We start from the raw sequence: 15,534 nt of genomic DNA, 5'->3' as shown, positions 1-15,534 counted from the left end.
AACACCTTGCAGAATCTGTGAAAATGTGAATAATTTTAACAAAATAAGCGTGGTCATATAAAGTGCATGTTATTTTTTATTTAGTACTGTCCTGAGTAAGATATTTACATAAAAGATGTTTACATATAGTGCATAAGTCCAAAAAAAATAGCTGAAATTATTAAAATAACTTCCCCCTTCAAAAGTTTGGGAACCCTTGGTTCTTAATACTGTGTGTGGTTACTTGGATGATCTATGACTGTTTTTTTTGTTCTGTGATGGTTGTTCATGAGTCCCTTGTTTGTTCTGAACAGTTAAACTGAGCACTGTTCTTCAGAAAAATCCTCCAGGTCTTGCAGATTCCAGATCTTCCAGCATCTTTTACATATTTTAACCCTTTCCAGCAGTGACTGTATGGTTTTGAGATCCATCTTTTCACACTAAGGACAGTTGAGGGACTCAAACACAACTATTAAAAAAGGTTTAAACATTCACGGATGCTCCAGAAGGAAACACGATGCATTAAGAGCCTGGGGGTGAAACCTTTTTAAATTTTAGGATCAAGGTAAAGTGCTTGGAAAAAAATGATATTTCAACAAAATAAGAAAAATTTGGACACCCTAATCCTGTTCAAAAGTTTTCACCCCCCGGCTCTTAATGCATCATGTTTCCTTCTGGAGCATCAGTGAATGTTTGAACCTTTTTTAATAGTTGTGTTTGAGTCCCTCAGTTGTCCTCAGTGTGAAAAGATGGATCTCAAAACCATACAGTCACTGCTGGAAATGATTCAAATATGCAAAAGATGCTGGAAAACTGAAGAATCTGCAGGACCTGGAGGATTCTTCTGAAGAACAATACTTAGTTTAACTGTTCAGAACAAACAAAGGACTCATGAACAACCATCACAAAACAAAAAAAGATCATCCAGGTAACCACACACAGTATTAAGAACCAAGGGTTCCTAAACTTTTGAAGGGGGTTATTTTAATAATTTCAGCTATTTTTTGGACTATATCTAAACATCTTTTACGTAAAATATCTTACTCGGGACAGTACTAAATAAAAAATAACATGCATTTTGTATGATCTCTCTTATTTTGTTAAAATTATTCACATTTTCACAGATTCTGCAAGGGGTTCTAAAACTTCAACATAAAACTGTAGATCCTAGAACTTCCATAAGGACACATGAGCTCAGCTCCTCATGTGGGATTCCCATGGGATTGTTATGCACATCTGTTGTTTTTAGGAAAATCAGCATTGTGTTGCTCCCTTTGCATTGTTCCTAAATTGGTAGCGGTGCGATGCAGCAAGTTTACTTCTCTTTAGAGCTTTAGACAAGTGGACCACACAGCTTGTCAGAATTACTTGTTAAGCTAGATTGTTTTTCTTGAAACTGTGTGACTAATTCTCATTAAGTGTCATGAACATGCCTGCAAAGTTTCAAAGTGTTGTGAGAAGTGCATGCAAAATTTCAATTTTGATTGTGATGATAGTTTGACCTGCAAATTTCATGGTTAAAAGCATAGTGTGAGTTTTGGTGAATTGTATTGAATCTAATTAGGGTCAGACCCAGAGCATAATAACACCCTGAATTTTATCATACTACAAGGGTTAAACATCACATCTTAAAAATGTACAGTATAAAATGTACTTTGCTTTCTGGTCATTCATCATATGACATTTCATGCAGAGGATTTTCTCATTTCTGTGAATTTTAAATGATTAATATCAAGTCTTGATTCTGATAGACATGTCCATTTGCCTAAACAAGTTTAATTGCCATGTCTTCCCTGAGCATACCCATCATTAGTATCAATATCGTGATGAAAAGAGGTTGCCTTTTACCCCGAATGTTACACAAACAATATAATCACTTTCCATTTTGATAGATGGAGCTCTGGAGTCAGTTAATCGGTATCCACCCTTAATTAACATGCTCAATCATGTCTCTCTCTCAAAATGATCTGCCGCCCGCCTTTTTCATGATAGCGATTATCAGTTGTTTGGCTGTGGATATGACAGGCCTAATAGAACTGGATAGCCTCAGTGAACTGCAGGATGGACCAGGGACTCGTATATCAGATGTGTCCGCAGTGGGAGGATGGTGTCTCGTTTTATGTCTGTTGTCCTTTTGCAGACCCAGAGCCCAGGGAGTAGTAAGTAGAGCTTTTAGTACTAAAGGTAGAACATAGCTCTGATTTTAAAGGAGAGCTACTTATTTTATTTATTTATTTAGCTAAAAGAATAGTTTGTGTCAAAATTATATAAAAGTTAAGCTAGATAAATTAAACATGCATCTAGGGCTGGGCGATAAACTGATAACAATAATTATCACGCGATGTGAATTTCCTTGATGGAAATTCCATCAAGGAATTTCCATCAAGGAAATTCCTTTCCTTGAAACGGCGCGGCGCGAACTTTCTAGAGCATATGCGTTTACCCGCCAATGTGAAGCGCTTGAATTCAGTCAAGAACACAAATGACTCGGTTTATAGCCAGATGAAACAGGGCTGGCAAACAGGGGAAACACTGTGCGCAACGATACAGTCAGAAGGCTTTTTAATCTACAAATCGCCATCATTTACCACAGATTTTTACTGTAGTAGCACTAACTGCACAGTGGTATTCTGTCAGAAATGTGGGTATATTTGTGTCGAACTTTATTATATTAATAATGTAGACATGTATTAAATGTATTGAAGGAGGAATAATGGAATATAATTACAGTATTTTTTGTGATTAAGCTATAACGTTTATGCATTTATACTAAATGTAGTTAGATTACTGTTTTTCATACAAATACCTAGGAACCATATTATATTTTTACCATGGTATTGAGGTGCTATATTTGTGGTTTTAACTGTTATTACCATGATCTGGATGATCTATGGAAGAGCAATGGTTAATAAAAAAAATAATTAATTAAAAAAACCCTTAAACAGTCAGAATAATTAACTTTCACCATATAAAAATGAGGTTGCTACAATTTTTTACAGATATTGCTTTTACAGATATAATTTTGATAATGAACATAAATCTACATCTGCGTCCTAACTCAAGCTACTATCAAATTTGTATTTCTTTTTTAATTTTAAGAGACAAAAAATGTTACATTATTATTATTAATATTGTCAGGTAACACAAACCTGTTTCTTGATTTGAAACAATATTATTCATTAAAACATGCAAAACTAAGAATTTTTTTTCTATTAAAATATTTATTTTGTTAAGGGGAAAATGACTGGAAAAGTGTGATGAATTAAAAAAAAAAACATGAAGTTTTTTACATGTTCTGACCATAAAGAATATTTTAAAGCCACATTCAACCCTCTGGTTTTTACAGGTTTCACATTGTAGCAAAAATCTGCCTTTAAACTTTAAAGAAATAAAAATGTGACATTTATCGTGATAATTATCGCTATCCACTGATATGAAAGAAAAAATCGTGATCATTTTTTGGCCATATCGCCCAGCCCTACATTCATCTGTATCTATGTGAATTTGTTTTATGTTTTTCATCTAGTCTCTGACAGGTCTTCTTGTTAAGTGTTAACGGCACTAATTAGTCTGAGTGTTAAAGCATATAATTATAGGTCATAAGTTAGCTTGCATGAAACATCTCATACTTGTTCATATCTGGCTGCCATGGTAACTAGCAGCATTCTCAAATAAAATTCTTCCCCTGATGAATCAGTGTGGCTATGAGTGTCCTTAGGATTTAAGAGCAATATAATTAAAAGTGAAACAATAAGCAATTTGTTCAGAACTCGACAGGTGATTTGAATTACATTAATTTACAGATATATAAACTGAGAGTGCGTCCAGCCAAGTTAGGTTATGACAAGAAGGGTTAGGTGTGTGTTTAATAAATTGTGTTCATTATTCTCTGTTTTACTGTCATCTCATGATGTTTTTCTAAATCTCATTGCATAAACATTCTAATTGGAGCTATATGCTGAAGGACAGCAGTGCATTTTCTGAGAGCTAATTAAAGCTGAAGTGTGTCGTTTCTGTCCCACTAGTGTCACCCAACGAAATTTCAGAAATAATGACTGTTTTCCAAGCAGATTTCTTTTGGGTGAACGCACAGATACTGCCCTGATCTCACACAACTGGCTGCAGTATTGGGCCACTCAAACACAATTAAACTACATTTGATAGTGCTACAGTGTTTATGCGTTTCAGGAAATTTCCCAAAGGGAAACATAAAGGTATGTGAGTCAATTTAGAAAATAGTCAGATTCAAGAGTTTACATGCTTGATTTTTCCTATTGATTGAATTATTTCAGGTCAACATAACCTCAGATCAATTGAGGTGTTTACTTGAAGGCTTTTCAGTCCGATTATAAACTGATTCCTGTAAACGTAACAAGTGCTAACATGTGATGCGCTCATTTTGCTAGGCGCCATTCACACAGAATGCGCTGTTGTGTTGACAAAGATGCGACATGGGCAGTAGAATAGGAAAAACATGCAAGATGATGGGAGTGAACTTCTTTACTTTTAACTTGGGCGCCGTGTTTTTAGAATGCCATTTCATGCATGAGACACTACGAGAGACGCGAGTGCAACAGTCAGACGTATCCATGTTTACTTAGAATAAACAATGGAAAAGAAGCACAATCTAATAAAAATTCTGTGAAGAACTACTGCCATATGTCTAATATTTCATGCTTGCATCATGGTGACAGGTTTAAAGCTGCTGTTAATTGTTTTTACAGAGCATTTATAGTTAATAGTCTAATGGTGTTATACCTTCAGTCATTTTGAATTTGAATTAACTTGACTTTTGAGATTTCTTTGTATTGTCTCTTAACATACAATATGTATAAGACAAGATGTAGTTGTAGTTCATGCATCTTTTCTGCAAAGATATTTAACAAGTGATTTGTTTAACATTTACATCATGTTGATAACTTCATGTGTGTTGCATTTGGAATAAAATTTTTGGTAACACTTTACAATACGTGTGCACAAATATGCATTAATTCATGCTTAACTAATGCAGAGATAGTCATGAATTAATATACAACTCATGAAGAACTAAACCATTTATTAATAATTACTTCATCAGCAACAAATGAACATTCTATATGATTCATAGATTAAGTAATCAATAAATTGTTATTACTTAAATGTTTCATAATGTCTTAATTCCCTAATAACTTATTTTATTAACTAATGGTGTAAATTAATGTCTTAATTACCACAATGGGTTGAAGCCATGCATTTCATCTTCCAGTTGTCTGCTTTAATTAATCATTAACTAATGATTTGCAAAGATATCATTATGTTATGACTTTACTTGTTGAGGCACAGAACTATTAACTAATTATTAAGTAATATGTAATTGTGGTTATGGATTTAGAATTAGTTAGTTAGTGTGCCCCAACAAGTAATGTCATAACATAATGATATTTTTGCAAATCATTAGGTAAAGATTAATTAAAGCCGACAACTGGAAGTTGAAATGAGTGGCTTCAACCCATGAAAACGCATAGCTCCGACTCATTGAGGCACAACTAATCAACTAATTCTATATCCATAACCATAATGACATATTACTTAACACTTAGTTAATAGTTCTGTGCCTCAACAAGTAAAGTCACAACATAATGATACATTTGCAAATCATTAGCTAATGAGTATTTAAAGCAGACAACTGGACATTGAAGTACATAGCTTTGACCACTGTGGTAATTAACATATGAATTTAAATCGTTAGTTAATAAAATAAGTTATTAGGAAATTAATACATTATGACACATTTAACTAATAACAATTTATTGATTTCTTAATCTATGAATCATATAGAATCTTCATTAGTTGCTGATGTAGTAATTATTAATAAATGGTTTAGTTCTTTATGAATTATAAATTAATTTATAATTATTTGTGCATTAATTAAGCATGAATGAATGCATATTTGTGCACATGTACTGTAAAGTGTTAACTGGGTTTTCTTCAACTAGTTAAAATTATGTGAATCATGTTGTAGTTACATTTTCAAGTTGACTAGTTAAAAATCATAAAAAAATGTAGAATCGGTCAAACGTTCTGAAAAATTGAGATTTCATTTTTTGCCATATCGCCTAGCCCTAGTGTTGGCTTTGTCTCAATGGCTGTGTTTCCATCTGATATTAAGATGAGTAAGAATTGTTTGTCCCAGAATGATCACTAGATGAGCTGGCGAAGTGTATTAAAATTCAATGTGGTCACGTGTTGTTGACTACCTCTGGATATGTTTTCAGTGATTTGATCAAAAACCTTTTTGGCCCTGAGTCCACCACTGTGTCCAAGTGCTGGCTACTTGTAATCAGATCACAAAAAAACACATCTTAATAGCAGGTGGAAATAGACCCTGTGTGTTTGTTTGGGCCACTGTGTGTGTGTTTGTGCATGTGTGTGTGTTGATGTCTACGAACTTCTGAAGCAGCCCTCTGTATTTTCTGTCATCTTTGCAGAGATGTGACATTTCTCCCACCCACCTTTTTGTGTGTTTGTGTGCGTCCTGAGCCATCTGCCTTCTCTTTCTGGATCACGCTTCTTTCTCAGTCTTCCATTCCACCCTCTGCTTTTCTCTCCCATCACACTGGTATCAGTGTCATATGACAGTGGCAGTGAGGAGACCCAAGCTAGGAACCGTGACTCATTCACAACAACAGAAACACATCAACACAACCTGGAGAGCTGCCATTAGACTGCCACAGAGACCCCACATCACAGCACAAACAACACACCATGGACAGGACATGGCCTTATGTTTTTGACACTTTATAGTCCCTGGTTGCCAGTTAATATTGTCTTGTGCCTTACCTGTTTATTAATATGAACACAGTTTTTTGTTGTAGTTGTAGTTGTCCAAAGTTGTAGTTGTCCAAAACATTTTTTTAATCAAAATCATTTATTAGTGGTCATTTCTAAGGTAAACTTTTAATACTTTAGGGTTCGGGATTTAAACATTTGGTTAATCTGTGGTTGTAGTGTTAGATAAATGAAAACTGCTAAAACTAAATCATTGAAAACTGTTCATCAGTAATGACGTGCGTATATATTTTGCATGCCCTTTTGCATATACTTAAAGTCCCTATGAAATCAAAATCGAAGTTTTATGGCTTTTAGTATGAATATCTTAGCCTTAAAGTTATGTATAAGCTAGTGTGCAGAAAGTGCATCCTGTTTGCTTCAATTATTTTACAAAAGCGCAACGTTTCGTTGCTATTCTGAGTGCACACAAATAAATGTGGAGTCTTTACAGGTTCAAAAGATGTATTACTCTTATCTGTATGACCAAAAATGACCAAAAATTAGTATTTTAAGAGCAAGTGACCACACCGGCGCCTCCATCTGTCAAGCAGGGAGTGCGCTACTATTCAGCTACCAAACTCCGCACGGACGCTTGAATAGCGCGCATTTCTATATTAAAATTAGACTGAGCTGCCATGACTGCTACTGCATACATCTTTTACATGAAAAGCCATATTTGAGGTCGATGAATGATAGGTGAGCATTTGGATGTCCTGCCCGATGTACTATATTACCACACAGACCAGCTGTTAACGACCATACTGCATAACTTCGCCAATTCCTGTGGAATTTTTTTTTTTCTAAACGACTAATAAAATTAGTCTAACGACTAAACGACTAATAAAATTTTGACCAAGCCTCTTCTGGTCGACTAACACTTAGTCCATTATTAGGGGGAAGCCCTATTTATTATTTTTTTTTTTGTAATGTTTTAAACTGTAATTCATCTCACACAAAGTATCATTTACAGGTAAAGAGTTTTGATTAATAAAGCAATTTTAACATCCTGCACAATTTTAAAACTGATACTTCTGAACGTTGTCGTCACATATACAGCTTCATATGCATGAGTTTTCTAATTCAGTAGGTTTGCTCGGTAGCTCACATGATAAGCGTTGCACTTGAGTGATGAGGAGCTTGGGTACAGACCTACGATTCGACAAAACAGCTCAAATCTACATAATGAAGTTAAAATATCATGGCTGAGTGAACATTTTTATATCACTTTTGGATTTGTTACCACTATCGGGTAGATTTAGGGTTGGGTTTGGTGTAGGGGATATTTCCAGCATGATAGAGCATTAACCCTTAGCGACACTACTAGGATATTTAAATTCTGAACAGCTGCAATACGTACCTCAAGCAACGTAATAAAAACGCAGCAATACGTGCCTGTAGCAACGTATTAAAAACGTGCCAAGGTCACATATTGAACGTGTGTTTTAGCACCACTCTCTGGAAATTTCACTTTGAAACTGCCACAAAACATGCAGTAAGGTACAGTGTTGCAGAAATGTATATAGAGGCACGTTTTTCTAATGAGCCTGGGTTGAATTATAAATATCAATTAATACAGACCCTTGGTAGACTCTTTTCTAGAAATCTAGAATAACATAGTAACCTGCATAGCAATACATTTCAGATGAAAGTGTTTGTATAAAAACATATTCCCCTATGATTGGCAATGTCAGTTATTTTTGTAATCAAGCTAAACCAAAGAAGTCTCCATTCCATGACTGCTAACAAACAGAAAGGCTCAAGTGTCTAACAGTTCTACAGTAAATGTTCTGCAGCTAAAATCTCCAGCTTATTATTTGCTAGAAAGCTTTTCCCTGCTGTGAACTTTGAATAGTTCCATTTAGACCCTTCAAATGGTCTGTACTTTCCAGAGTAATGGATTACAAGCACTCAAGACAGCTTTGAAAGTTAGCAAGCCCAAACCGATGCAAGTGCGTGCGTGTATGCGCGTGTTTGAGACAGATATAAACAGCGCGCCATAAATCTGACTCCCTGTGGAGAAGTTCTTCCATAAATTCTGAAGCCGATCAGAGAAAAGTCATTCAGTGATGGGGAAATCAATTTCATTTAAAGCTCTCATCAGCAGGCCTCTCTAGCTGACGGCCAGTAAGAAAGAGTCTGGGTTTAAAGAAGTCCGTGGAAAATGAAGAGAAATATTCTATTACATCGGAAGGCTGTGATATTACTACAGTTACTGCTTACTGAGCTTGAGTTGGTTGTTGTGGCTGTATCCCAGCAGGTTTGTTATTTCAGATTCACAAAACATCCTTAAAGGGATAGTTCACCCAAAAATGATGGTCATTAATTACTCACCCTCTTGTTGTTCAAACCCGTAGGACCTTTGTTCATCTGAGGAACACAAAATAAGGTATTTTTGATCAAATCTGAGAGCTTTCTGACCCTGTATAGACAGTAATGCAACTACCAATTTCAAGGCCCAGAAAGGTAGTAAGGACATTGTTAAAATAGTCCATGTGACGTCAGTGGTTCAACCGTAATTTTATAAAGCTAAAAGAATACTTTTTGCATGCAAAGAAAAGAGAAACAGCATCTTTATTTAACCATTTCTTCTCTTAAAAAATAAATAAAAAGGTTAATTTAAAATCACACATTTTTTCTTGTCCACCAGTAACTTGTGACCTTTCTCAGACTTAAACTTTAATGTTTGGGTCATTCAGCTGCCCTCACACCTACATGTTTTCACTGTTTCACAGTCTGTAATCCTCTCCCTATTATACCCAGCAGGCTGGTGTATTTTCCAATCACGTACTGGCACATTGGAGGGCCGTGTAGGGCTGCGGTGCCGGAAGGTTGACATTAATAATGTGATTGTGCTTTGCCCTCTCTTATCCAGAGGTGGCAGAGGGCAGGCCTCCTCCTGCTGCTGAGAGAGAGAGGCAATCAGCATTTAATCTGCAAGACTGATTAACTTCTCATTACAATCAGACACACACACACCATGCAGGCACTCAGACACACAAATTCATGTACAAATGTACGAGGCCACACGCAACACACACTACTCTCGCACTCCAGAGGTGGATCTGTAATTATGCCAAGGAGATCAAGTCAGACCTACTCACCCAGCTCTAGCAATCAGTTTTATTTATGAATTTATTTTCAAACTGTTTGTAAGGAACATGGCAATTACAGGAAAAGAATGGCTCAAGTGTCATGTCACGGTCTTTGCTGAATCACCTGGGTCTATCTTTGCTCAAGTGCTGCTTCAATCGGGCACGTTTTGATTGTGAATACAGCAGAGCGTTAAACAGCAGTTTTACTTTTAAACTATGTTTAGCATTTTATTTTATTTTATTTTTGTATGTAAAGTGTGATTCTAGTAGAAATGTATCAGTCAATGAAATCCCCTAATGACGCTAATATTGATGTTTTTCATTTATATTTTTGTCTATACTGGGCACCTGATACTTACAGTTGAAGTCAAAAATTTACATACACCTTGCAGAACCTGCAAAATATGAATTATTTTACCAAAATAAGAGGGATCATACAAATTGCATGTTATTTTGTTATTTAATATTGACCTGAATAAGATATTTCCCATAAAAGATGTTTACATATAGTCCACAAGAGAAAATAATAATTACATTTATAAAAATGACCCCGTTCAAAAGTTTATATACACTGGATTCTTAATACTGTGTTGTTACCTAAATGATCCACAGCTGTGTTTTTTGTTTAGTGATAGTTGTTCATGAGTCCCTTGTTTGTCCTGTAGAGTTAAACTGCCCGCCATTCTTCAGAAAAATCTTTCAGGTCCCACAAATTCTTTGGTTTTTCAGCATTTTTGTGTATTTGAACTCTTTCCAACTATAACTGTATGATTTTGAGATCCATCTTTTCACACTGAGGACAACGGAGGGACTCATATGCAACTATTGCAGAAGGTTCAAACACTCACTGATAAGTAAGTATAAGTAAACACGATGCATTAAGAGGTGGGGGGTGAAAACTTTTTGAATTTGAAGATCAGGGTAAATTTAACTTTGTCTTCTGGGAAACATCTAAGTATCTTCTGTAGCTTCTGAAGGGCAGTACTAAATGAAAAAAAAAAAAAAAAAAAAAAGATATTTAGGTAAAATAAGAAAAACGTACACATCTTCATTCTGTTCAAAAGTTTACACACCTGGCTCTTAATGCATTTTGTTTCCTTCTGGAGCATCAGTAAGCATTTGAATTTTCTGTACTAGTTGCATATGCGTCCCTCAGTTGTCCTCTGTGAAAATATAGATCCCAAAGTTATACAGTCATTGATGGAAAGGATTCAAATACACAAAAATGCTGAAAAACAAAATAATTTGTGGGACCCAAAGGATTTTTCTGAAGAACAGCGGCCAGTTGAACTGTTCAGGACAAACAAGGGACCCACAAACAACTATCACTAAACAAAAATGCTAAATAAATTAGCATTTTAATGCTAAATAAAAATTAATATGCATTTAGTATGATATCTCTTGTTTTGGTAAAATAATTAACATTTTGCTGAACTTTTGACTTCAACTGTAAGTTAAGCCACACAAATGAAATTTCTTGGTGTTATTTTATCAATATCAATTATTTATCAATTATTTCATTTTTATTTAGGTTCAAGATTGTCACTTCATTGATATTGTGTATTTCAGGGTCTGTACAAATGAACAAAAATATGTACATTTCACATAAAAGATCTATGAATACCCTGACAATTAATGCTTTAGTTGTTAAGTATGTTTTCATGTGAACCAGTTATTACATTGTAAAATCAGTGAATTATCAGACAGCATGAAAAATACATTTGACAATGTGAAATTTCATTTTTGTTTGTTTGTTTGTTTTAGTTTTTGTTTTGTTTTTTGTTTTTTTCGTTTTAATATCACATATTGAAGGATACAGTTATCACTCTTTTTACTCTCCTCCACTGTCAAAAAGATGAGCACATTTGAGTCTTGAGTTTCGAAACCATGCTCCTTACAACCTTGGGATACGAATAATTTCAGAAATGTCAGTTCAACTGAGGCGTGTAAATAAAGGCTTCTCTGTTGACACCTCATTTGAATGCTGAGCAGATGACCTCTGCATTTATGAAGGTCTAGGAGAGAAACATGAAAATGCTCAATGTTTCTCAGCAGAGAACCGAACCCAGCCACCTTCCTCAAACATGACTGCATTTACGAGCTGAATAACAAAATAATAGGTCTTTTTTCACGCCTTCAGAATGTTGTATTTCAGTTTCATTACTGAGTTATAATTAGGATGATTGCTTAACTGCCCAAACTTTACGAAAGGGGGGAAACATGTCATGATTGTCTAGACTTTAATGCAGATTTCACAACAATATTTGATGCTAAAGACTTTCTGTTATTCTGTTCTTCCAGATTGGAGACGGCTGTTAGCCTAGTACCTAAAGACGATGAGGAAAAAGCGAAAACAAAAGATACAGTAGCAGAAAAACATAAGAAAAATGGACACATGAAACGCAGAGGACGTAAACGCCACAGTCACCGGCGAGCTCGCAGGTATGTGTTTTCTAAAGCTTTATACACACTTCATGTTTCAGTGCTTAGGAGTAAACCCTTCAACATAAAGTATTCATTTGCTGTTCTAGAAAAGAAACCATTTGTAGACTTTCTGAAGGTAAAATAGCTGTTTTCCACCACCTTTGAAGAGCTTGAAAACAGCATGCGCTGTTGAAAATGTACAATTCAACCACAGAACCTTTGTACAGATAAATCTATTCAAATGTGAATTTTATTTTTATTTTTGACCCCAAAGAAGATCAAACACTTGAAAATATGAAACACCGAATCCACTTCTAAGCCACATCCTCACTCTATAAGCATGATTTAGAAACCCCAAACTTTAAAGCGAGGCAGGCGCAAACACTCTTATCTCCTTGCCACAGTGTAAACATTCAGGTGTTGCTGGAATTTTTAACACGGGTGTCTTTTATGGGGTCCTCTTCCTTCCCATCCACCAAAATTCAGACTCCACCTGGTGAAAGAAATTGATTCAGCATTGGATTCTTAACGCTGTAATTCCACTGATACCTTCAAAGTGTTCGTGATAACGCAGGGCACAAGCAGTGCATCAGTATGTAAAACAGGAAGGACGCCAGCTCAAGTGTTATCTTAAACATGCTAATCTCTAGATGAGTTCATGCTCTGTTTTCTGCCGGAGAACGGCAGATGCAAAGGCTTTTTGGGGGGGTTGAGGTTTTATAATCAAGCACACAACAATGCAAGATCAAAGAATGATTAAGTCAGATCAAGCTAAACCTCAGAAATCCACAAACTGTAGATTCCTAAATCATGTACAGTTGCTTTGACATGCTATCTTATCCAAATAAAAGAAACATCTCAAATGTTGAAAGTCTTCTTGTATAGTGTCAATTTCAGTCTCAATAAAGTGACATTTAAATAGACGCCCTCTGTCCTTCTGGGAAGACCCTTCTGTTTAAAGTCTTTTATTAATCCTGACAGCGCTTTCGCATTGCAGGTTTGACATGCTTTGGAGTGTGTCAGTAGTCAAAAGCTCTCTGTGTGATCGTTCCCTTGCTCAGTTTTCCTTTCATAACTTTCGCAACAAGCTTAAGCCTGTGTATTTTAGCTTTGAGAATCATGGTGCAGTTTCTTTGCAAAGCAGAAAAGTATGTACAGCAGTGCTTGCAATGTAAACAGCACTGAAGCCCTCAGTGAAATGTCAGTTATCAATGTTGACAGGCTTTTAACTCTCTAACCTTGTCTATTCTCCTGAGTGTGTCAGTGTTCAGTCTAACTCACAAGACGACCCTCTCTGCACTGTTCCTTCTGACAGCTGAAGTGATGGTGGCCATTAGGGGTGTGTTCGTTACCTGTGCGCGTTCAAGGTCAACTGAAACAGACGGAAAGACTTTAAAAGCTGGAGAGCAAACGAACAAGCTGAATAAAAGGCAGGACTGAAAACGTCTCTGTGAAATTCACATTGGTCAATGGATTAAATAGTGTTGCAGCACAAGTTCTGTTTTACCTCTAGTTTGAGCTGTAATCAGTCTTTCACTACAAGATTATCCAACGTGGTCTCATGAATGTACCTCGGGGGAACTTGGAGATGCGAAATATGTACCACCATGTACATTTCGTAACAATTTCAATGTGAAATGTCCACTGGGTGGCGCTAAAAGAGTGTTTGTTTTGTTTTTTTTCCCCGGAACAGATGAACGTACATATGGTACGTTTTATGTGACATTTTAAAATACTATCTGCACTACACCTAAACCTATTTGATAGTAGGAACGAAAGCAAATGTGACTTAATGCAAATGCAAGCATGCCATTTTAGCTTGTTCAGCTACGTTCAGAAAGTGTAACATATGGAGCTGTAATCATAACTGTGTACGAAACTGTGTTTTACTGCCTCTGGTGTTCATTTCTGTTGGAAACTGCAGTGATATATACTTAATTGGTACGTATTTTGCGTCATGCGAAAAAGTTCCCAGAGGTACGTTTTCATCATGAGACCAGGTAGAGATTATCACGGCCAAAAGAATTTACGATAACAACATTATTCGATTTTATATAGAAATTTAGTATAGAAGGAGTACTGTGTACACTCACAGTAACTTTTTCAGGTGTGGGTAGAATGTGTCACTTTTGTCTTTCTCCAACAAAATCATTTTGCGCAGCAGTAGTAACTACACACTGCATTGTGTTTTTTGTTTTTGTGGGTTTTTTTTTTTTTTTTGACAGGTGACAACCAGCTTAGTACAGTTCCGCCACCTACTATGTTGAAGAGTCAACCGGATAGGTATTGGTGCTAGATTATTTACATTATTATGATATGTGTATTATTTATTTCTGCCTCATTGAATTGACATTGAAATTTGGTCACCTGACGTCACAACCAAAATTTGACCAAATATTATGATGTTTTGTGCCTGCTGGGTATAGTTATAAAACTAAAACCATAAAAATATTAATTTTTGTTTTTACTTTATTTTTAAATAAAGTAAACATAGCTGAAATCAATTAAAAATGTACATAAAAAAACAGGTAGTTGCCTAAGCAACATATCTGTTTTTCATTTAGTTTGATGCATTAAAATAACTATAACTGCTGCAGCAACTAAATCTCATTTACTCTGCCAGAAAAAGGGCAGGACCAAGATTAACCGTACAAATCCTGGACTATTGTAGTGTATGTGTGTGCGTCTTTGTGTCAAGGGTGTAATGTGAGACAAAGGTTCCTAATTAAGCAGAAATGGCACTTGCTTTTCTGCTAATCAGCTTCTAATGCGTTTCAGACTTGCTAATGCAGCAATGGCTGGATGAACTGCCTTCCTATATCAGACCAAACAGCCTTTTCCACCCTCAGAGAGCGAGTAAGCAGCCCGTTCCCCCGCGAGCACATCCGCACAACCTGCCTGGCTCTCCGTCTGTGTTTTGATCCATCTAAATGGTTTCCTCTCAGTGCTCATATTGAATCACAGACTGGCTGGGCCAAGCCAAAGCTACAACAGTCTGTAATTCATCGACTGTCACGGACAGCACTCCCCTGTGTCTATGAAATATTATTATCCTGCTGTAGCGATGTGCCGCAAGAAGGAAATCTCATTGCCGCTGCCACCGTGCCTTTAACCTGCACCAGTCATGTGTATTTGTCATGGATATCCTGTATACCTTCTCCTACGCTTTATATTTTCATTGCTGCCTGTCAGATGCATGTCATTCTGACAGCGTGTGATATTTCGATGT

General features: G+C 36.0%; 1 protein-coding gene across 1 annotated transcript in view; it reads left to right on the top strand.

The window, feature by feature from the left end:
• Nucleotides 1–15,534, top strand: part of srrm4 (serine/arginine repetitive matrix 4) — a 63,389-nt gene that overhangs the window by 26,513 nt on the left and 21,342 nt on the right. The window contains exon 2 of the mRNA XM_051110674.1: nt 12,183–12,323. Coding sequence (XP_050966631.1) covers nt 12,183–12,323 — 141 coding nt within the window. The remainder of the gene's footprint in view (nt 1–12,182; nt 12,324–15,534) is intronic.

This window comes from Labeo rohita, chromosome 5 (genome assembly GCF_022985175.1).
Source record: "Labeo rohita strain BAU-BD-2019 chromosome 5, IGBB_LRoh.1.0, whole genome shotgun sequence".
NCBI lineage: Eukaryota > Metazoa > Chordata > Actinopteri > Cypriniformes > Cyprinidae > Labeo > Labeo rohita.
This window is presented reverse-complemented; position numbering and strand designations above follow the sequence as displayed.